Source organism: Molothrus aeneus, chromosome 3, assembly GCF_037042795.1.
Source record: "Molothrus aeneus isolate 106 chromosome 3, BPBGC_Maene_1.0, whole genome shotgun sequence".
Taxonomy (NCBI): domain Eukaryota; kingdom Metazoa; phylum Chordata; class Aves; order Passeriformes; family Icteridae; genus Molothrus; species Molothrus aeneus.
The window spans coordinates 112,418,805-112,442,874 of NC_089648.1; the positions used below are offsets into that span (position 1 = coordinate 112,418,805).

General features: G+C 50.0%; 1 protein-coding gene across 2 annotated transcripts; it reads right to left on the reverse strand.

Annotated features, from left to right (window-relative positions):
- Positions 1-1,117: 1,117 nt before the first annotated feature.
- CCDC25 (coiled-coil domain containing 25) lies at positions 1,118-23,718 on the reverse strand. 2 transcript variants are annotated; one of them, XM_066547664.1, is made up of 9 exons: positions 23,507-23,718; positions 21,064-21,111; positions 19,406-19,445; positions 16,665-16,716; positions 14,556-14,631; positions 10,438-10,541; positions 6,233-6,435; positions 3,562-3,607; positions 1,118-1,308 (listed from the first exon to the last, which is right to left on the reverse strand). In XM_066547664.1, the coding sequence occupies exons 1-9, from the start codon at positions 23,529-23,531 to the stop codon at positions 1,279-1,281; spliced, it is 624 nt and encodes a 207-aa protein (XP_066403761.1). In that variant the 5' UTR covers positions 23,532-23,718; the 3' UTR covers positions 1,118-1,278. The 2 variants fall into 2 exon arrangements, with proteins under 2 accessions (XP_066403761.1, XP_066403762.1); XM_066547665.1 differs by lacking the exons at positions 1,118-1,308; positions 3,562-3,607; positions 6,233-6,435 and adding an exon at positions 6,465-6,631.
- Positions 23,719-24,070: the final 352 nt, after the last annotated feature.

The window sequence follows — 24,070 nt, forward strand, 5'->3', positions numbered from 1 at the left end:
TGCCGGGATCATCCCAGTGGGATTTGGGTGATCCCAAAAGGGGACGTGGGGGGGGGGGGGGAGGGGAACACCCCAAAATCCCCCCCTGGGCTGGGCTGGGGACCCCAAAACCTTCCTGAGTTTGGGAATGGGGGAAAAGGAGACCCCGAATCTCCCGGATCTTTGGGAATGGGGGGAGCTTGGGACACCCCAAGGATCCCAGGAAAGGCCGGGAAAAGCTCCGGGAATGCTCCCGGTCGGTCGGAGCCATGGACGGAGCGCTGGGAGGGCTCTTGCCCACATTCCCAGATATTCCCACAAAATCCCAAAATATTCCCACATTCCCAAACCTCCTCCCATTCCCGTGGGGAAGCAGCCCCCCGGTTTTCCCGCCTTTCCCAAATCCCAAAAATTCGGAGCCATCCCAGGCTCCGGAGCCGCTGCTGCTTCCCAGGGATCCAGGACAGCTCCTGAATCCCATTCCCGGCCCCATTCCCGATCCCATTCCCGATCCCTGGGATGTGGGAACCGAGGGAATCTGCCCTGGGATCTCTGGGAATCCTCTTTTCCCAGGAATATTCCTGGATTTCCGCCAAGCCCGCCAGGATCCCAGCCCTGGAGAGAACTCTTCCCCTTTCCCAGGCTTTTTCCCTTTTTTCCCCTCTTTTTTTTTCCAGTTTTCCCGTTTTTCCCAGTTTTTCCTGGTTTTTTTTTTCCAGTTTTTCCCAGTTTTCCCACTTTTCCCAGGTTTGCCCCCCGTTTTCCCGGTTTTTCTCGGTTTTTCCCCGTTTTTCCCAGCTTTTTCCCCGTTCTTCCCATTTCCCCCACTTTCTCCTGGTTTTTCCCAGTTCTTCCGGGGTTTTCCCTGTTTTCCCCCCTTTTTCCCCATTTCTTCCCCATTTTCCCAGGTTTTTCCCGTTTTTTCCCAGTTTTTCTCTGTTCTTCCCCTCCCCTCCATTTTTCCAGGTTTTTCCCAGTTTCCCCATTTTTTCCCCCAATCCCCTCCCGCTCCGGGGATTCCCCCCCCCCCCCCCCGCCTTCGGGAATTCCGCGCGATCCTGAAGGAAAATCCCAGAAATCCCAAACCCCGGCCGGCTCCGTTCCCGAATTTTCCCATTGGAAGAATTCCAGAGGCGGCCCCGGCCAATCCCAGCCTTTGTTGGCTCCGACATTCCCGGGAATTCCCCCCCCCAAAGTCCGGGAGCGTTCCCGAGGTTCCTGCGGGGCCGGAGCCCGAGTTCCTCTTCCCGGGAATTCCGTTTTCCTGGGAATTCCGGGAGGATCTTCCGGGAGGGATCCTCACATGAAATCGTCGGAGTCGTTCCCGTCCTGCAGGGAACAGCGGGAATTCGGGAATGTGGGAACGCCGGGAATGGGGGAATTGGGAATGCCGGGAATGGGGGAATTGGGAACGGGAACGTGGGAACGGGAATTTGGGATTTGGGAACAGGAACTGGGAATGGGAATGTGGGAATGTGGGAATGTGGGAACAGGAACTGGGAATGGGAATTGGGAATGTGGGAATGTGGGAATTGGGGATTTTCGGGAACTGGGGATTTGGGGAAATTTAGGAACGGGAATGTGGGATCTGGGAATGTGGGATTTGGGAACAGGAACTGGGAACGGGAATGTGGGAATTTGGGAATGTAGGAATTGGGGGATTTGGGGGATTTGGGAATTTCGGAATTGGGGGGAATTTGGGGAATGTGGGAATGGGAATGTGGGATCTGGGAATTGGGATTTGGGAACAGGAACTGGGAATGGGAATGTGGGAATTGGGGGATTTGGGAATGTGGGATTTGGGAACAGGAACTGGGAATGGGAATTGGGAATGTGGGAATGTAGGAATTGGGGATTTTCGGGAACTGGGGATTTGGGGAAATTTGGGAACGGGAATGTGGGATCTGGGATTTGGGAACAGGAACTGGGAATGGAATGTGGGAATTTGGGAATGTGGGAACAGGAACTGGGAATGTGGGAATTGGGGGATTTGGGGAATGTGGGAATGTAGGAATTTGGGAATTGGGGAATTGGGGATTTTGGGAACTGGGGATTTGGGGGAATTTGGGAATAGGAATGTGAAATCTGGGAATGTGGGATTTGGGAACAGGAACTGGGAATGGAATGTGGGAATTTGGGAACGTGGGAATGGGAATGTGGAAATCTGGGAATGGGAACAGGAACTGGGAACGGGAACTGGGAATGTGGGAATTGGGGGATTTGGGGTTTTGGGAATTGGGGACTTTGGGAATGTGGGATTTGGGAGAATTTGGGAATAGGAATATGAGAATGGAATGGGCATTGCTGGGAATTCCCGCGGGCCGGGGTTTCCTGGGAATTGCGGCAATTCCCGGGAAATCGGAGCCGCGGGGATGGGGGATGCCGGGGTGGTTTGGGGGGGGGGTGGGGATTTCGGGACGTTCCCGTTCCAATCCCAACATTTCCCGGGATCCCGGGGGGCTCCGCCCCGGCCTTTCCCTGGGCACCTCGGGGTCTGCAGCTCCAGGAATTCCCACCACTCCCAATCCCATCATTCCCAATCCCATCATTCCCATCATTCCCAATCCCATCATTCCCATCACTGCCAATCCCATCATTCCCATCACTCCCAATCCCATAATTCCCATCATTCCCAATCCCATCATTCCCATCATTCCCAATCCCATCATTCCCATCACTGCCAATCCCATTCCAATCACTCCCACCATTCCCATTCCCATTCCGTCCCCATTCCCAATCCCATTCCCATCATCCCCAATCTCATTATTCCCATCAATGGCATAATTCTCATAATTCCCATTCCAATTATTCCCAATCCCATTTATCCCATTATTCCCATGACTCTCGTTATTCTCCTTATTCCCATTCCAATTATTCCCATCATTTTCAATCCCATCATTCCCATTAATCCCATCATTTCCATCCCATTCCTGTTATTCCCATTATTCCAATCGCATTCCCATCATTCCCAATCCCGTTATTCCCAATCCCATTCCCATCATTCCCATTATTCCGAATCTCATTATTCCCATTCCATTCCCAGTCCCAGTCCCATTCCCATTATTACCATTCCAATTATTCCCAATCCCATCATTCCCATCATTCCCAATATTCCCACTCCCATATTTACCGTTATCCCCATTATCCCCATTATTCCCATTCCTGTTAGTCCCGATCCCATCATTCCCATTCCAATCATTCCCATCATTTTCAATCCCATTATTCCCATGCCCATCATTCCCATTAATCCCATCATTTCCATCCCATTCCTATCATTCCCAATTCCGTTATTCCCATCCCCATTATTCCCTTTCCAGTCCCATTCCCATTATTCCCAATCCCATTTTTTACCATTCCAATTATTCCCAATCCCGTCAATCCCACCATTCCCAATATTCCCACTCCCATATTTACCGTTATCCCCATTATCCCCATTCCTGTTAGTCCCAATCCCATCGTTCCCATTATTCCAATCCCGTTCCCATCGTTCCCATCATTCCCATTCCAATCATTCCCAATCCCATTATCCCCGTTATTCCCGTTATTCCCGAGGAATTCCCGGAATTCCGGGTTCCCGCTCACCTGGTTGGAGGACATGTTCTCGGCCTTCATCAGGGACGAGTAGCTCCTGCAGGGACAATTCCCAGAATCATCCCGGAATTCCGAGGGAATTCCCACGGAAAACCGGGAGCGGATCCCAGAATTCCCCCGAGGATTTTCCCCCTCCGGAATTCCGCCCCTCGTCGATTATCCCGGAATTCCTTTTTTTTTTCCCCCCCCCGCCCCGAGGTTTTTCTCTGGGATCTCCCAGCTGGAAAATCCCAGCTTTGGGATCCCGATCCCAGATTTCCCAGCCTGGATCCCAGGAAATTCCCAGATTTCCTTCGATCCCAGATTTTGTGCAGCTCAGAGAGGCTCCCAAGGGAATCCTGGGAATCCCGAATTCCTTGGGCAATTCCAGAGGGAATTCCAGAGGGAATTCCAGGGAAATTCCAAAGGGAATTCCAGGGGTAACTGGGGCAATTCCAGAGACAATTCTAAAGGGAATTCCAGAGAAAATTCCAGGATCGATTCCAAAGGCAATTCCAGAGGGAATTCCAAAAGGAATTAGGGCAATTCCAAAGGGAATTCCAGAGGGAATTGGGGCAATTCCAGGGGCAGTTCCAGGCTCTCTCCCCCAGCATTCCCAGTCCCCACTCCCTGCCCGAGGCCGGGATTCTCCCTGGAAAACCCTCAGGAGTTCAGATCCCGGAAATCCCAAACATTCCAGGAATTCCCACCAAACATTCCCAACATTCCCGCCAGACATTCCCCGCATTCCCAACATTTCCACCAAACATTTCTACCAAACATTCCCGGCATTCCCAGCAAACGTTCCCAACGCTGCCACCAAATATTCCCCCACACATTCCTGGATTTCCCAATAATCCCAGAATTCTCACCAAACATTCCCAACAAACGTTCCCAACAAACGTTCCCAACGTTTCCACCGAACGTTCCCCCAAAAATTCCTGAAATTCCCAATATCCCCAAAAATTCTCACGGAACATTCCCGCCGTATATTTCCAACAAACCTTTTTGGAATTCTCACCAAACATTCCCAGCAAACATTCCCAACATTCCCACCAGACATTCCCGGCACTCCAAACAAACATTCCCAGCAAACATTCGCACCAAGCATTCCGACCAAACATTCACCCAAATGTTCCTGGAATTCCCAATATTCCCGACATTGCCACCAAACATCCCCGCCAAACATTCCCACCAAGCATTCCCAACATTCCAACCAAATATTCCCAGAATTCTCACCAAACATCCCTGCCAAACATTCCCAGCATTCCCACCAAGCATTCCTGGTACTCCCATCAAGCATTCCCAACATTCCCACCGGACACTCTCAGCGTTGTCGCCAAACATTCCTGGAATTCTCACCAGACGTTCCCAGAATTGCCAACAAACATTCCGGGAATTCCCACCAAGCATTGCCCAGATTCCCACCAAGCATTCCCACCAAGCATTCCTGGCACTCCCAGCAAACATTCCCAACGCTGCCACCAAACATTCCAGGGATTCCCAATATTCCCAGAAATCTCGCCAAGCATTCCCACCAAGCATTCCCAACATTCCAACCAAATATTCCCAGAATTCTCACCAAACATCCCCACCAAACATTCCCACCAAGCATTCCCACCATTCCCAACATTCCCACCAAGCATTCCCAACATTCCAGCCAACCATTCCCAACGTCGTCACCAAACATTCCCAGAACTCTCACCGAAGAACGTCCCCAATTGCCACCAAGCATTCCAAACGTTGCCACCAAGCATTCCTCCCACCAAACATTCCAGGGATTCCCAATATTCCCAGAAATCTCGCCAAACATTCCCACCAAGCATTCCCACCAAGCATTCCCAACATTCCAACCAAATATTCCCAGAATTCTCACCAAACATCCCCGTCAAACATCCCCGCCAAACATTCCCACCAAACATTCCCAGCATTCCCACCAAGCATTCCCACCATTCCCAACATTCCCACCAAGCATTCCCAACATTCCAGCCAACCATTCCCAACGTCGTCACCAAACATTCCCAGAACTCTCACTGAAGAACGTCCCCAATTAAACATTCCCGGCATTCCCAACAAACATTCCTCCCACCAAACATTCCTGGAATTCCCAATATTCCCAGAAATCTCGCCAAACATTCCCACCAACCATTCCCAACATTCCCACCAAACGTTCCCAGAATTTTCACCAAACGTTCCCACCAAGCATTCCTGGTACTCCCACCAAGCATTCCCAACATTCCCACTGGACACTCTCAGCGTTGTCGCCAAACATTCCTGGAATTCTCACCAGACGTTCCCAGAATTGCCAACAAATGTTCCTGGAATTCCCACCAAGCATTGCCCAGATTCCCAACAAACATTCCCACCATCCCCACCAAACATTCCCACCAAGCATTCCCACCATCCCCACCAAACATTCCCACCAAACATTCGCAACATCCCCACCAAACATTCCCAACATTCCCACCGAACCATTCCCAGCATTCCCACCGAACGTTCCCAACGTTGTCACCGAACGTTCCCAGAACTCTCACCGAACGTTCCCACCAACCATTCCCAGCATTCCCGCCAACCATTCCCAACGTCGTCACCAAACATTCCCAGAACTCTCACTGAACGCTCCCACCAACCATTCCCGGCATTCCCAATTGAACACTCCCGGCATTCCCGGCTCCGCTCCCACCTGAGCTCCTCCATCTCCTTTTTCCGGCGCTGCTCCTCGCGCTGCTCCCGGCGCTGCTCCTGCAGCTCCATCCGGCGCCGCCCCCGCTCCTCCCGGTCCCGGCATTCCCGCTCGGCCGCCAGGTCCGGGAACCGCTCCACGCGCGTCCGCTCCAGCCGCCGCAGCTGCTCCGCCCCGCGCCGCTCCACCGTCACCGAACGCACCTAATGGAGGGTTAGGCTGGGCTTAGACTGGGGTTAAACCGGGCTTGAACTGGGGATTGAACCGGGGTTAAACCGGGATTGAACCGGGGTTAAACTGGGATTGAACCAGGGTTAAACTGGGATTGAACCGGGGTTAAACTGGGATAACGCGAGTGCGCTGCTCCGCCCCACGCCGCTCCACCGTCACCGAACGGACCTAATGGAGGGTTAGGCTGGGCTTAGACTGGGGTTAAACCGGGGTTAAACTGGGGATTGAACCGGGGTTAAACTGGGGATTGAACCGGGGTTAAACTGGGATTGAACCGGGGTTAAACTGGGATAACGCGAGTGCGCTGCTCCGCCCCGCGCCGCTCCACCGTCACCGAGCGCACCTGGAACACGGCGGGGTTAGGCTGGGTTTAAACTGGGGTTAAACCAGGGATTGAACCGTGGTTAAACTGGGATTGAACTGGGAATAAACTGGGATAACGGGAATGCGCTGCTCCACCCCGCGCCGCTCCACTGTCACAGAACAGACCTGCGACATAGGGGGTTAGGCTGGGCTTAAACTGGGGTTAAACCGGGCTTGAACTGGGGATTGACCTGGGATTGAACCGGGGTTAAACTGGGCTTAAAATGGGATTGAACCGAGGTTAAACTGGGATAGCGGGAGTGCGCTGCTCCACCCCGCGCCGCTCCACCGTCACAGAACGGACCTGCGACACGGGGGTGTCTTAAACTGGGCTTAAACTGGCTGGGCTTAAACCGGGGTTAAACCGGGCTTGAACTGGGGATTGACCTGGGATTGAACCGGGGTTAAACTGGGCTTAAAATGGGATTGAACCGAGGTTAAACTGGGATAGCGGGAGTGCGCTGCTCCACCCCGCGCCGCTCCACCGTCACAGAACGGACCTAATGGAGGGTTAGGCTGGGCTTAGACTGGGGTTAAACTGGGATTGAACTGGAGATTGAACCGGGGTTAAACTGGGATGGAACTGGGGATTGAACCGGCCTTAAACTGGGATTGAACCGGGCTTAAACTGGGATAATGGGATTGCGCTGCTCCGCCCCGCGCCGCTCCACCGTCACCGAGTGCACCTGGAACATGGGGGGTCAGGCTGGGCTTAAACTGGGATTGAACTGGGGTTACACTGGGATGGAACTGGGGATTGAACCGGGGTTAAACTGGGATAATGGGAGTGCGCTGCTCCACCCCACGGCACTCCATCGTTGCAGAATGGACCTGGAATATGGGGTTAGACTGGGCTTAAACTGGGCTTAAACTGGGGATTGAAGTGGGGTTGAACTGGGATTGAACCAGGGGTTAACAGGAGTTAAACTGGGATAATGGAGGAGTTAAACTGGGATAACGGAGGAATTAAACTGGGATAGCGGGAGTGTGCTGCTCCACCCCACGCCGCTCCACCGTCACAGAACGGACCTAATGGAGGGTGAGGCTGGGCTTAAACTGGGGTTAAACCGGGGTTAAACTGGGGATTGAACTGGGATTGAACCAGGGGTTAACAGGAGTTAAACTGGGATAATGGAGGAGTTAAACTGGGATAATGGAGGAGTTAAACTGGGATAACGGAGGAGTTAAACTGGGATAACGGGAGTGCGCTGCCCCGCCCCGCGCCGCTCCGCCGTCACCGAGCGCACCTGGAATATGGGGTTAGACTGGGGCTAAATCGGGGGTTAAACTGGGATGAACCGGGGTTAAACCGGGATCAAACTGGGCTTAAACTGGGGATTAGACCGGCGATAAACTGGGAATGACGCAGGGAATAACAGGAATTAAACTGGGATTAACGGGAGCGCGCTGCTCCACCGTCCCCCCTATGACCGGGAGCACCTGGAAAACAGGGATTGAACCGGGAGTGAAACCGGGAAGTAAAGTGGGGATTGAACTGGGAATTAAAGCGGGAATTAACGCGGGAATGGGGCTGCTCCCAGCGGGAGACGCGTCCCGGCGCTGCTCTCTGCTGGCGGTGTCGGGAATTGCGGGAAAAGCGGGAATTGCGGGAAAAGCGGGAATAGGGGCTGCTCCCAACGGGAAAAACGTCCCAGTCTTGGTTTGTGTTGGGAATTGTGGGGAGACCGGGAATGCGGAATGTTCCTGGTGTTCCCATTCCCGGATTCCCAAGGTTCCCATTCCCAGATTTCCACTGTTCCCACATTCCCACTGTTCCCACATTCCCACATTCCCATTGTTCCCTTTCCCACATTCCCGTTGTTCCCATTCTCACATTCCCGCTGTTCCCATTCCCGGATGGATTCCCGCTGTTCCCATTCTCACATTCCCACTGTTCCCATTCCCACATTCCCATTGTTCCCATTCCCAGATTCCCACTGTTCCCATTCTCACATTCCCGTTGTTCCCATTCTCACATTCCTGCTGTTCCCATTCCCACATTCCCGCTGTTCCCATTCCCACATTCCTGCTGTTCCCATTCTCACATTCCCGCTGTTCCCATTCCCACATTCCTGCTGTTCCCATTCTCACATTCCCGTTGTTCCCATTCTCACATTCCTGCTGTTCCCATTCCCACATTCCCGCTGTTCCCATTCCCACATTCCTGCTGTTCCCATTCTCACATTCCCGCTGTTCCCATTCCCACATTCCTGCTGTTCCCATTCTCACATTCCCGCTGTTCCCATTCTCACATTCCCGCTGTTCCCATTCCCGGATGGATTCCCACTGTTCCCATTCCCACATTCCCGCTGTTCCCATTCCCACATTCCCGCTGTTCCCATTGTTTCCACTGCCAGATTCCCAAAGACCATTCCCAAATTCCTGAGGTTCCTATTCCCGAATTGATTCCCAAGGCTCCCCCTTCCCAATTCCCGCTGTTCCCGTTCCCGTTCCCACTCCCACATTCCTCTGTTCCCAAATTCCCAGATTTATTCCCATTCCCATGTCCCTCACGTCCTTGTGCTGGTGGAAGCCGATCTGCTCCCATTCCCACATTCCCAAATTCCCATATCCATTCCCATGTCTCTCACTCACGTCCTTGCTGCGCTGGCAGCCCATCTGATCCCATTCCCAAATCCCCAGATTTATTCCCACATACCCAGATTTATTCCCAGATTTATTCCCAGATTATTCCCAGATTATTCCCAGATTCATTCTCAGATATTATTCCCAGGTTCCCTCCTCACTCACATCCTTGTTGCGGTGGAAGCCGATCTGCTGCCATTCCCAAATTCCCAGATTCATTCCCTAATTCCCAGATATTATTCTCAGATTTATCTCCAAATTCCCAGATTTATTCCCTCACTCACGTCCTTGCTGCGGTGGAAGCCAAATTCCCAGGTTTATTCCCAAATTCCCAGATTATCCATTCCCTCACTCACGTCCTTGCTGCGGTGGAAGCCGATCTGATCCCAAATTCCCAGATTATTCCCAGATTCATTCCCAGATATTATTCCCAGATTTTCCATTCCCAAATCCCCTCACTCATGTCCTTGCTGCGGTGGGAGCCGATCTGATCCCATTCCCAAATTCCCAGATTCATTCCCAAATTCCCAGATTTCATTCCCACATTCCCAGATTTCATTCCCACATTCCCAGATTCATTCCCAAATTCCCAGATTCATTCCCACATTCCCAGATTCATTCCCACATTCCCTCACTCACGTCCTTGCTGCGGTGGAAGCCGATCTGCCCCCATTCCCACATTCCCAGATTCATTCCCAAATTCCCAGATTTCATTCCCACATTCCCAGATTTATCCCCATCCCCTTACATCCTTGCTGTGGTGGAAGCCAATCTGTTCCCATTTCCAGACTCATTCCCAAATTCCCAGATTCATTCCCAGATTTCATTCCCACATTCCCAGATTTTATTCCCACATTCCCAGATTCATTCCCACATTCCCAGATTTCATTCCCACATTCCCCCACTCACGTCCTTGCTGCGGTGGAAGCCGATCTGCCCCCATTCCCACATTCCCAGATTCATTCCCACATTCCCAGATTTTATTCCCACATTCCCAGATTTCATTCCCACATTCCCCCACTCACGTCCTTGCTGCGGTGGAAGCCGATCTGCCCCACGTCCATGTCGGGCGTTTTGCGCAGGTTGCTCCAGGGCGTGTAAACCACGGTGACCGAGCTCAGCTTGCAGCCTGCAGGAAATGGGGCAAAAACAGGAAAAAATGGGAAAAAATGGACAAAATGGGGTAAAATCAGGTAAAGCACGGTCACGGTCACCGAGCTCAGCTTGCAGCCTGCAGGGAATGGGGAAAAATGAGGTAAAAACAGGGGAAAACGGGAAAAAATGGGGGAAACCACGGTCACTGAGCTCAGCTTGCAGCCTGCAGGGAACGGGGTGAAAATAGGAAAAAATGGGATAAAAACAGCCAAAAATGGGAAAGAATGGGGTAAAGCGTGGTCACCGAGCTCAGCTTGCAGCCTGCAGGAAATGGGGCAAAAATGGGGTAAAAACAGCCAAAAATGGCTAAAAATGGGATAAACCACAGTCACTGAGCTCAGCTCACAGCCTGCAAGAAACGGGGTGAAAACGGGGAAAAATAGGAAAAAATGGACAAAATGGGGTAAAAATCAGGTAAAGCACGGTCACGGTCACCGAGCTCAGCTTGCAGCCTGCAGGGAATGGGGAAAAATGGGGTAAAAACAGAGGAAAATGGGAAAAAATGGGGGGGAAACCACGGTCACTGAGCTCAGCTTGCAGCCTAAGAATGGGGTCAAAACAGGGGAAAATGGGAAAAATGGGAAAAAATGGGGTAAAATGGGGTAAAGCACGGTCACCGAGCTCAGCTCACAGCCTGCAGGAAATGGAGTGAAAATGGGGTGAAAACAGGGGAAAACGGCAAAAAATGGGAAAAAAAGGAGTAAAGTGTGGTCCCCAAGCTCAGCTTGCAGCATAAGAATGGGGTGAAAACAGGGGAAAATGGGGAAAATGGGAAAAATGGGAAAAAATGGGGTAAAGCAGGGTCACCAAGCTCAGCTTGCAGCCTGCAGGAAACGGGGTGAAAATGGGGTAAAAACAGCCAAAAATGGGAAAAAATGGGGGGGAAACCACGGTCATTGAGCTCAGTTTGCAGCCTGCAGGAAACGGGGCGAAAATGGGGTGAAAACAGCTAAAAATGGGAAAAAATGGGGTAAATCACGGTCACTGAGCTCAGCTTGCAGCCTGCAGGAAACGGGGCGAAAATTGGGTAAAAACAGCCAAAAATGGGAAAAAACGGGGGGGAAACCACGGTCACCGAGCTCAGCTTGCAGCCTGGAGGGAACGGGGCGAAAACAGGAAAAAATGGGATAAAAACAGCCAAAAAAGGGAAAAAATGGGGTAAAGTGTGGTCCCCAAGCTCAGCTTGCAGCCTGCAGGAAATGGGGCAAATATGGGACAAAATGGGAAAAAAAACAGCTAAAAATGGGAAAAAATGGGGTAAAATGGGGTAAAGCACGGTCACCGAGCTCAGCTTGCAGCCTGCAGGAAATGGGGTGAAAATGGGAAAAAATGGGGTGAAAACAGCTAAAAACAGAGGAAAAAATGGGATAAAATGGGGTAAAGCATGGTCACCAAGCTCAGCTCACAGCCCGCAGGGAACGGGGAAAAATGGGGTAAAAACAGGGGAAAACGGGAAAAAATGGGGGAAAGCATGGTCACCGAGCTCAGCTTGCAGCCTGCAGGAAACGGGGTGAAAATTGGGAAAAATAGTAAAAAACCAGCCAAAAATGGGAAAAAATGGGGTAAAATCAGGTAAACCACGGTCACCGAGCTCAGCTCACAGCCTGCAAGAAACAGGGCGAAAACGGGAAAAAATGGTAAAAAATGGACAAAATGGGGTAAAATCAGGTAAAGCACGGTCACGGTCACTGAGCTCAGCTTGCAGCCTGCAGGGAACGGGGAAAAAATGGGGTGAAAACAGCTAAAAATGGGAAAAAATGGGGTGAAGTGTGGTCACCGAGCTCAGCTTGCAGCCTGAAAATGGGGTAAAATGGGAAAAAATGGGAAAAAACGGAGAAAATGGGGTAAAATCAGGTAAACCATGGTCACAGTCACTGAGCTCAGCTTGCAGCCTGCAGGAAACGGGGAGAAAATGGGGTGAAAACAGGGGAAAACGGGGTAAAAACAGCCAAAAATGGGATAAAATGGGGTAAAGTGTGGTCACCGAGCTCAGCTTGCAGCCTAAGAATGGGGTGAAAATGGGGGAAAATGGGAAAAATGCAATAAAATGGGGTAAAACAGGGTCACTGAGCTCAGCTTGCAGCCTGCAGGAAATGGGGTGAAAATGGGGTAAAAACAGGGGAAAAATGGGAAAAAATGGGAAAAAAATGGGGGGCAAAGCAGGGTCACCGAGCTCAGCTTGCAGCCTGCAGGAAACGGGGGGAAAATGGGGTAAAACCAGCCAAAAATGGGAAAAATTGGGGTAAAATTGGGGAAACCACGGTCACCGAGCTCAGCTCACAGCCTGCAGGAAATGGGGCGAAAATGGGGTAAAAACTGGGGAAAACGGGAAAAACGGGAAAAAATTGGAGTAAAGTGTGGTCACCGAGCTCAGCTTGCAGCCTAAGAATGGGGTGAAAATGGGGTAAAAATAGCTAAAAATGGGATAAAATATGATAAATCACAGTCACTGAGCTCAGCTCGCAGCCTGCAGGAAACGGGGTGAAAACAGGGAAAAATGGGAAAAAAACAGCTAAAAATGGGAAAAAATGGGAAAAAAACGGCTAAAAATGGGAAAAAATGGGGTAAAATGGGGTAAAGTACGGTCACTGAGGTCAGCTTGCAGCCTAAGAATGGGGTAAAAATGGGGAAAAATGGGAAAAAACCAGCCAAAAATGGGAAAAAATGGGGTAAAACCAGCCAAAAATGGGATAAAATGGGGTAAAGTCAGGTAAATCACAGTCACTGAGCTCAGCTTGCAGCCTGCAGGAAACGGGGAAAAATGGGGTGAAAACAGGGGAAAACGGGAGAAAAACAGCTAAAAATGGGATAAAATGGGGTAAAGTGTGGTCACCAAACTCAGCTTGCAGCCTAAGAATGGGGTGAAAATGGGGGAAAATGGGAAAAATGCAATAAAATGGGGTAAAACAGGGTCACCGAGCTCAGCTTGCAGCCTGCAGGAAACGGGGTGAAACCAGGGAAAAATGGGATAAAATGGGAAAAAATGGGATAAAATGGGGTAAAATGGGGTAACCACCTTCAGCGAGCTCAGCTTGCAGCCTGGAAATGGGGGAAAAATGGGGAAAAATGGGGAAAAATGGGGAAAAATGGGGAAAAATGGCATTACATGGGATCAAATGGGGTAAACAGCAGTCACTGAGCTCAGCTTGCAGCCTGCAGGAAATGGGGTGAAAATGGGAGAAAATGGGAAAAAATGGATGAAATGGGGTAAAGAACCGTAACTGAGCTCAGCTTGCAGCCTGGGAATGGGGGAAAAACAGGGAAAAATGGGAAAAAATGGGGAAAATAAATGGAAAAACCAGAGAAAATAAATGGAGGAAAGAGGAAAAATTGGGAGAAAATAAGGGAAAAGTAGGGAAAACCAGGAAAAAACCTGGGTTTTTCTGGGGTTTTCCCAGGATTTTCTGGCATTTCCGGGGGATTTCCCAGAAAATTCCCAACATTTTCCAGGATTTTCTGGAGCAGATCCCAACCCTTTTCCTGGGCATTTCCTGTGGTTTTTCCTGGTTTATTTTCAGGTGTTTCCCAATTTTTTTTTTCCTCAGAATTTCTTGGGTTTTTCCCAGAATTTCCCATTTGATTTCTTGGATTTCCCATTTTTTTCCCCTGGGATTTCCCAGAATTTTTTTTTTCCTTTTTCCAGGATTTTCCCCTTTTTTTTTTTTTTCCCTGAGATTTCCCAGAATTTCCCTTTTCCCCCCCAGAATTCCTCAGGCTTTTCCCCAAGAATTCCCAGGGTTTTTTTTTCCCCAGGATTTCCCAGGAAATTCCCCAGGTTTTCCTGGATTTCCCAGAATCTCCCATTTTTCTTCTTCTAGAATTTCCCATTTTCTTCTGGGATTTCCCCTTTTTTTCCCCAGGACTTCCCAGAATTTTCCGTGGTTTTTTTGGTTTTTTTTTTTTGTATTTCCCATTTTTTTTCCCATTTTTTCCCATTTTTCCCCATTTTTTCCCATTTTTTCCCATTTTCCCCATTTTTCCCGGGTACCTTGGATGCTGTTGGCCTTCACCAGGTGGGCGCAGTCGCTCAGCACCTCCTTGGGGATGTCATCCATGCTCTGGCCCTGCAGGGAATTCCCAAATTCCCACCTCAGCCCACATTCACACCCCCTTTTCCCAACTTTCCCGAGCTTTTCCCTGAATTTCCCAACTTTTCCTCATGAAAATCCCGATTTTTCCTCATGAATATCCCAAATTTTTCCTCATGAAAATCCCAATTTTTCCTGATTTCCCAACTTTTCCTCATCAGAATCCCAATTTTACCTCATAAAAATCCCAATTTTCCAACTTTTCCTCATGAAAATCCCAATTTTCCCTCATGAAAATCCCAACTTTTCCTCATGAAAATCCCAATTTTTCCTCAGGAAAATCCCAATTTTTCCTCAGGAAAATCCCAATTTTTCCGGATTTTCCCAATTTTTCCTCATGGTAAATCCCAATTTTTCCTGATTTCCCAATTTTTCCTCATGAATATCCTGATTTTACCTCATGAAAATCCCAATTTTTCCTGATATTCCTAATTTTTCTTCATGAAAATCCCAATTTTTCCTGATTTTTCCTCATGAAAGTCCCAATTTTTCCTGATTTTCCCAACTTTTCCTCATGATTATCCCAATTTTTCCTCATGAAAATCCTGATTTTTTCTCATAAATATCCTGATTTTTCCTGATTTTCCCAATTTTTCCTCATGAAAATCCCAATTTTTCCTCAGGAAAATCCCAACTTTTCCTCATGAAAATCCCAATTTTTCCTGATTTTCCCAACTTTTCCTCATGATAAATCCCAACTTTTCCTCATGGAAATCCCAATTTTTCCAGATTTTCCCAATTTTCCCATATGAAAATCCCAATTTTACCTCATGAAAATCCCAATTTTTCCTGATATTCCAAATTTTCCCTCATGAAAGTCCCAATTTTTTCCTGATTTTCCCAATTTTTCCTCATGAAAATCCCAACTTTTACTCATGAAAATCCTGATTTCTCCTGATTTTCCCAATTTTTCCTCATGATAAATCCCAATTTTTCCTCATGGAAATCCCAATTTTTCCTGATTTTCTCAATTTTCCCTTATGAAAATCCCGATTTTTCCTCATGAAAGTCCCAATTTTTCCTGATTTTCCCAACCTTTCCTCATGATTATCCCAATTTTTCCTCATGAAAATCCTGATTTTTTCTCATGAATATCCTGATTTTTCCTGATTTTCCCAATTTTTCCTCATGAAAATCCCAACTTTTCCTCATGATTATCCCAATTTCCCTGGTTTTCCCAAGGTTTCCAGGGGCTATCCCACTTTTCCTGAGGAAATCCCAATTTTCCCAAGGTTTTTCCCAATTTTCCTCAGGTTTTCCCGAGGTTTTTCCCGATTTTCCCAAGGTTTTTCCCAAGTTTTTCCAGACATTTCCCCGCATTTTTTCCCAGGATTTTTCCCAAGTTTCCCCCAAGGTTTTCCTGCATTTTCCCAGGGGATATCCTGAGATTTTCCTGCTCTTTTTCCCAAGATTTTTCCTGATTTTCCTGACATTTTTCCCTCAGGTTTTTCCTGTGCTTTCCCAGGGGATTTCCCAATTTTCCCAAAGTTTTTTTTTCCCTGAGGTTTTTCCCAAATTTTTCTTGATTTTCCCAACTCCTTCCCGAGGTTTTTCCTGAATTTTTCCCAAGGTTTTTCCACTTTTCCCAACTTTTTCCTGCTGCTTTTCCCAAGGGTTTTCCCTGAGTTTTTCCCAAGGTTCTTCCTGATTTTCTTGAGTTTTTTCCCTGCGTTTTTCCCAAGGTTTTCCCCACACTTTCCCTGGGCACATCCAAATTTTCCTGGGGTTTTTCCTGAGGTTTTCCCTGAGATTTTTTCCCAAATTTTCCTGGGGTTTTTCCTGAGATTTTTCCCAAGATTTTCCCAAGGTTTTTCCTGTGGTTTCCCAGGGCATATCCTGAGGATTTTCCCAACGTTTTCCCAAGATTATCCCGAGGATTTCCTGGGGTTTTTCCCGAGATTTCTCCCAAGGTTTTTCCTGAAGTTTCCCTGAGGTTTTTCCCAAGATTTTCCTGAATTTTTTCCCGGGATTTTCCCAAATTTTCCCCCGCGGTTTTCCCTTGGGATTACCTGGTGCAGCCGCAGGTAGACGTGGGCTGAGGAGAGTTTATCCACGTGGAACCTGCGGGGACGGCGGGAATGGCGCTGGGAATTCCGGGAATTCCGGGAATTCCGGGAATTCCAACCCAGAGCCCAGCCCGGGAATCCCGGGAAAAGCAGCCCTGGGAATTCCCGATCCCGAATCCATGGGAATCCAGGATAATCCCCGACCCTTTCCCACAGCGGGGAGAATTCCTGGGAATCCTGAGGAGAGGAGGGGGGGATTGGGGAAAATGGGAAAAAAGTTGGGAATAAAGCGGGAAACGGGGGAAAAGCGGGATCCAGGGGAAGGAACGGAGGAGTCAGGGGGGAAATGGGATCCAGATGGGATCCAGGGAAAGAAATGGGATCCAAACGGGATCCAGGGAAAGAAATGGGATCCAAATGGGATCCAGGGGAAACCGGGATCAGGGTAAACAAAAAAAAAACCCAAAAATGGGATCAGGGGAACAAAGGGGATCCAGGGAAATCCAATGGGATCCAAACAGGAGCAGGGAATCCAACGGGATCCAGGGGAATCCAATGGGATCCAGGGGAATCCAACGGGATCCAGGGAACAAAGAGGATCGGGGGAAATGGGATCAAGGGGAACAAAGGGGATCAGGGAAAACAAACGGGATCCAGGGGAATCCAATGGGATCCACAGGGACAAACGGGATCCAAATGGGACCCAGGGGGAAATGGGATCCAGATGGGATCAAGGGAAGAAATGGGATCCAGGGAAACCCAATGGGATCCAGGGGGACAAACACAATCCAGGGAAAAATGGGATCCAGATGGGATCAGGGAAACAAACGGGATCCAGGGAAAGGAATGGAGTCAAGGGGGAAATGGGATCCAGAGGGATCCAGGGGAAGAAATGGGATCCAAACGGGATCCAGGGGAAAACGGGATCAGGGAAAGAAAAACCAAATGGGATCAGGGGAACAAAGGGGATCCAAACAAGAGCAGGGAAACAAAATGGGATCCAACGGGATCCAGGGGAATCCAATGGGATCCGGGGAACAAAGAGGATCAGGGGGAAATGGGACCAGGGAAAACAAACGGGATCCAGGGGGACCAACAGGATCCAAATGGGATCAGAGGAACAAAGGGGATCCAGGGGGAAAAACGGGATCCAAACAGGATCAGGGAAACAAAGGGGATCCAGGGGAATCCAATGGGATCCAGGGGAAACAAACGGGATCCAGGGGAATCCAATGGGATCCAAATGGGATCAGGGGGACCCAATGGGATCCAAATGGGATCAGGGAAATGAATGGGACCCATGGGAACAAATGGGATGTGGGGAAACAAAGGGGATCCAGGGGAATCTGGGATCCAGGGAACAAACGGGATCCAGGGGAATCCAATGGGATGCAGAGGGAAATGGGATCCACAGGGACAAATGGGATCCAGGGGAATCCAATGGGATCCAGAGGAACAAACGGGATCCAGGGAAAAATGGGATCCAGATGGGATCAGGGAAACAAACGGGATCCAGGGGGAAATGGGATCCAGGGAAAGGAATGGAGTCAAGGGGGAAATGGGATCCAGAGGAATCCAGGGGAAGAAATGGGATCCAAACGGGATCCAGGGGAAAACGGGATCAGGGAAAACAAAAAAACCCACAAAAAATGGGATCAGGGGAACAAAGGGGATCCAAGGAAAAATGGGATCCAAACAGGAGCAGGGAAACCAATGGGATCCAAATGGGATCCAGGGGAATCCAATGGGATCCAGGGAACAAAGAGGATCAGGGAAAACAAATGGGATCCAGGGAAAAATGGGATGGGGGGAAACAAACGGGTTCCAGGGGAATCCAATGGGATCCACAGGGACAAACGGGATCCAAACGGGATCAGGGGAACAAAGGGGATCCAGGGAATCCAATGGGATGAGGGAAAAATGGGATCCAGGGAAACAAACAGGATCCAGGGGGACCCAATGGGATCAGGGAAAACAAACGGGATCCAGGGGGACCAACAGGATCCAAATGGGATCAGGGAAAACAAACGGGATCCAGGGCAATCTGGGATCCAGGGGGAAATGGGATCCAAATGGGAAACAAACAGGACCCAACGAGGATCCAGGGAACAAACGGGATCCAGAGAAATCTGGGATCCGCGGGAACAAAGAGGATCAGGAAAAAATGGGATCCAGGGGAATCCAATGGGATCCAGGGGGACCGACAGGATCCAAATGGGATCGGAGGAACAAAGGGGATCCAGGGGAATCCAATGGGATCCAAATGGGATCCAGGGGAACAAAGAGGATCCAAGGGACAACTGGGATCGGGGGAAATGGGATCCAGGGAAATGCAAACGGGATCAGGGGAACAAACGGAACTCAAATGGGATCAGGGGAACAAAGGGGATCTGGGAAAACAAACAGGACCCAAATGGGATCCAGGGAAAACAAAAGGGATCAGGGAAACCCAAAGATCCAGGGAACAGGCAGAATCCAGGGAAAAATGGGATTCAAATGGGATCAGGGAAAAATGAGACCCAGGGAAATGGGATCAAGGGGAACAAACGGGATCCAGGGAATCCAAAAGGAATCAGGGAAAAACGGGATCCAGGGGAAGCCAATGGGATCCAAATGGGATCCAGGGGGATCCAAGGGGATCCCAGGAGGATCCAGGATCCCTGACCCCACCCCACGCAGCCCCTGCAGCCCCCCCGGGCCCCCATTCCCGTTTCCCGCTGGAATTCCGGGATCCCGGCGCTCACCAGACGTCCTCGGGCCACCCGTACTTGATCAGGTCCTCGTCTGCGGGAACGGCCACGGGCTCAGCCCCGAATCCCGGGAATCCAACCCAAAGCCCACAGTTCCCACCCCAAATCCCACAATTCCCACCCCAAATCCAGCCCTAAATCCCAGAATTCCCACCCCAAATCCAGCCCCAAATCCCAGAAATCCCACCCCAAATCCAGCCCCAAACCCCACAATTCCCACCCCAAATCGAGCCCCAAATCCCACAATTCCCACCCCAAATCCAGCCCCAAATCCCACAATTCCCACCCCAAATCCAGCCCTGAATCCCAGAATTCCCACCCTAAATCCAGCCCCAAAGCCCAGATTCCAGCCCCAAATCCAGCCCCAAAATCCTGGAATTCCCACCCCAAATCCAGCCCAAAATCCCAGAATTCCCGCCCCAAATCCCAGGATTCAAGCCTCAAATCCATCCTCTAAATCCCAGATTCCAGCCCCAAAATCCTGGAATTCCCACCCCAAATCCTGGGATTCCAACACCAAATCCCACAATTCCCACCCCAAATCCAGCCCCAAATCCCACAATTCCCGCCTCGAATCCCAGAATTCCCACCCCAAATCCAGCCCCAAACCCCACAATTCCCACCCCAAATCCAGACCAAATCCCACAATTCCCACCCCAAATCCAGCCCCAAATCCCACAATTCCCACCCCAAATCCAACCCAAAATCCCACAATTCCCACCCCAAATCCAGCCCCAAACCCCACAATTCCCACCCCAAATCCAGCCCCAAACCCCACAATTCCCACCCCAAATCCAACCCAAAATCCCAGAATTCCCACCCCAAATCCAACCCCAAAATCCCAGAATTCCCGCCCTAAATCCCAGAATACCCGCCCCAAATCCAGCCCTGAATCCCAGAATTCCCGCCCCAAATCCAACCCCAAATCCCACAATTCCCACCCCAAAGCCCTGGATTCAAGCCTCAAATCCATCCTCTAAATCCTGGATTCCAGCCCTAAAATCCCAAATCCCAGAATTCCCACCGCAAATCCAGCCCTAAATCCAGCCCCAAAGCCCAGATTCCTGCCCCAAAATCCTGGAATTCCGACCCCAAATCCTGGGATTCCAACACCAAATCCCAGAATTCCCACCCCAAATTCAACCCAAATCCCACAATTCCCACCCCAAATCCAACCCCAAATCCCACAATTCCCACCAGAAATCCAGCCCTGAATCCCAGAATTCCCATCCCAAATCCAGCCCTAAATCCCAGAATTCCCACCCCAAATCCCACAATTCCCACCCCAAATCCAGCCCCAAATCCCGGAATTCCCACCCCAAATCCCGGAATTCCCACCTCAAACCCAGGCACAAAATTCCCCCAAAAAATCCCTGAAATTCTGAAAAGAGTCCTTGAAATTCCCATAATAACTCCCAGAATTCCCAAAAAAACCCAGAAATTCCAAAAAACCCCTCCCAAACAATTCCCAAAATAAATCCCAAAATTCTCAAAACATCTCCATAGTTCCCCAAAAGAATTTCCCCTAAAATCCCCAAAATTAAGAAAAAACACTTCCCCAAATTCCTGAAGTTACCAAAATAATTTCCAAACTTCCCAAAATATTCCCAAAATTCCCCAAAATATTCCCAGAATTCCCAGTGGTCACTCACTCTCGTACTTGTCCTTGCCCATGTAGATGGTGTAGACAGCGGCAGCGGCTGCAGGGAAAACCAGGAATGGATCCATGAAAACCCAGGGAAAACCCAGGAATGGATCCATGAAAAACCAGGAAAAACCCAGGAATGGATCCATGGAAACCCAGGAATGGATCCATGGAAAACCCGGGGAAAACCCGGGAATGGATCCATGGAAAACCCGGGGAAAACCCAGGAATGGATCCATGGAAAACCTGGGGAAAACCCGGGAATGGATCCGGGGAAAACCCAGGGAAAACCCAGGATTGGATCCATGGAAAACTGAGAGTGGATCCATGGAAAACCCAGGGAAAATCTGGGAACGGATCCATGCAAAACTCAGGACTGGATCCATGCAAAACCCGAAATAGAGCCAGGAGAACTGGGAATGGATCCATGGAAAACCCAGGAAATACCTGGAAATGGATCCATGGAAAACCCGGGATTGGATCCATGGAAAAGCCAGGAACGGATCCATGGGAAACCCAGGGAAAACCTGGGAACAGATCCATGGAAAATCCAGAATGGATCCATGAGAAACTGGGATTGGATCCATGGAAAACCCGGGAATGGATCCATGGAAAAACCAGAAATGGATCCACAGAAAACCTGGGAATGGATCCATGGAAAACCTGGGAAAAACCCGGGAATGGATCCATGCAAACACCTCGGGAATGGATCCACGGAAACCCAGGAATGGATCCATGGAAACCCAGGAACGGATCCATGGAAAACCTGGGGAAAATCCAGGAATGGATCCATGGAAAATCCGGGGAAAACTTGGGAATGGATCCATGCAAACCCCAGGAATGGATCCATGAAAAACTCAGGACTGGATCCACACAAAACCTGGAATAGAGCCAGGAGAACTGGGAGTGGATCCATGGAAAACCCGGGAAAAACATGAAAATGGATCCATGGGAAACCCAGGATTGGATCCATGGGAAAGCCAGGACTGGATCCATGGGAAACCCAGGGAAAACCCAGGAACGGATCCATGGGAAACCTGGGAACGGATCCATGGAAAACCCAGGAATGGATGCATGGAAACACCCCAGGAATGGATGTATGGAAAACCTAGTTATGGATCCATGCAAAAGCCAGGAATGGATCCATGGAAAACCCGGGGAAAACTCAGGAATGGATCCATGGAAACCCAGGAATGGATCCATGGGAAACCTGGGAACAGATCCATGGAAAATCCAGAATGGATCCATGGGAAACTGGGATTGGATCCATGGAAAACCCAGAGTGGATCTGGGAATGGATCCAGGGTGGAAACCCAGAGTGGAAAACCCGGGAATGGATCCAGGGAAACCCCAGGAATGGATCCATGGAAAACCCGGACTGGATGCATGGAGAACCAAGAAAGGATCCATGAAAACCCAGAATGGATCAATGAGAAATCTGGAATGGATCCATGAAAAACCCGGGAATGGATCCATGAAAAACCCGGGAATGGATCCATGGGAAACCCGGGAATGGATCCATGGAAAACCCGGAGTGGAGCCATGAAAACACCCCAGGAATGGATGCATGGAAAACCCGGGAATGGATCCATGGAAACCGCAACTGGATCTATGGAGAACCAGAAAAGGATCCGTGAAAACCCAGAATGGATCAATGGGAAACCTGCAATGGACCCATGAAAAATCCAGGAATGGATCCATGGGAAACCTGGGAATGGATCCATGGGAAACCCGGGAAAAACCCGGGAATGGATTCATGGAAACCCCAGAATGGATCCATGGAAAACCCGGGAAAAAGCCCAAAATCCCACAGAATTTCCAGAATTCTCAGCCCGATATTCCCAGAAATCTCTCCTGGGCTTTTCAAGGGAAATCTGGGAATTCACGGGGGGTTGGATTCCCAGGAATTCTGGCACATTCCAGCTGGAATTCCCAAAATTCCCAAATTCCTCCCAAAATTCCGAAATTCTACCCTGCTCCTGCCTTTTAATTTGGAATGTTTGCATCATAAAATGCCCAAAATCAAAAAAAAAAAATCCTCATGGGAAAGTGGGAATTGTAAATAGTCCCGGATTGGGTGAGAAAATGCAGGAAAAGTCCAGGAAAAATGAAGGAAAAGTCCTGGAAAATTCCAGGAAAAGTCGGCTCCTGAAATTCGGCCCCAAAGTGGGAATTCAAGGAGAATTCCCGGATTTTGTGGAGCCATTCCCGCTTTTTGCCGGGAACATTCCCTGCAGTTGTTTTCCCGCGGGAATTCCGAAGACTCGCGGGAAAAATCCCGAGGGAAAACCTCGGGAAAAGGAGAAATCCCGGGAATTCGGAGATTCCAGGGGGGGATGCGGGAAAAGGGCGGGAACATGGGAGAAGGGCGGGAATTGCAGCGGGAATTCGCGGGAAAAGGGGATTTGGGCGGGAATTCCCCGAGAATTCCCGGGAATTCCCTCTCTCACCGTTGGAGGTGAAGTAGAACACCATGGCTGCGGCGGCGCGGGCGCTGCGCTGATCCCGCTGCTCCCGGCGCTCCCGGTTAGCCCGGGTTTATCCCGGGTTTATCCCGTTTTCCCCTTTTTTTCCCGTTTTTATCCCGCTTTTTCCCGGGCCCGTCCCGGGGCTCCGCCGCCTCTTCCGCAGGGAAGGCCCGGCCGGGAAGGGGCCGTGCGTAATGACGTCAGGGCTGCGTGCGGGGAATGCGCATGCGCAGAGCAGTTATGCAGCGGTGGGTAACGGCAGCGGCGCGTGTGCGGGCGGCCATGACACTGTACGGAAATCTTAGTGCGCATGCGCGATGGCCGTCATGCTGCGCACAAACGTGACTGCGCATGCTCAGAGCCGCCATGACAGCGTACGGATCATAGGACTGCGTATGAGAGGGCGGCCATGATATCGTACGGAAAATAGAACTGCGCGTGCGCGGAGCGGCCATGACGGCGTACGGAAAATAAAACTGCGTATGAGAGGGCGGCCATGATAGCGTACGGAAACCGTACTGCGCATGCGCAGTCTTGCCATGACAC

Bases quoted from the DNA above. Each gene is read 5' to 3' on its own strand.
- CCDC25 (XM_066547664.1), bottom strand. From the start codon at position 23,531: ATGGTGTTCTACTTCACCTCCAACG. The intron at 14,632-16,664 runs GTAATCCCAAGG...AATTCCCTGCAG, and splicing joins TCTACCTGCGGCTGCACCAG to GGCCAGAGCATGGATGACAT. The intron at 3,608-6,232 runs GTGGGAGCGGAG...TTGTCCCTGCAG, and splicing joins AAGGAGATGGAGGAGCTCAG to GAGCTACTCGTCCCTGATGA.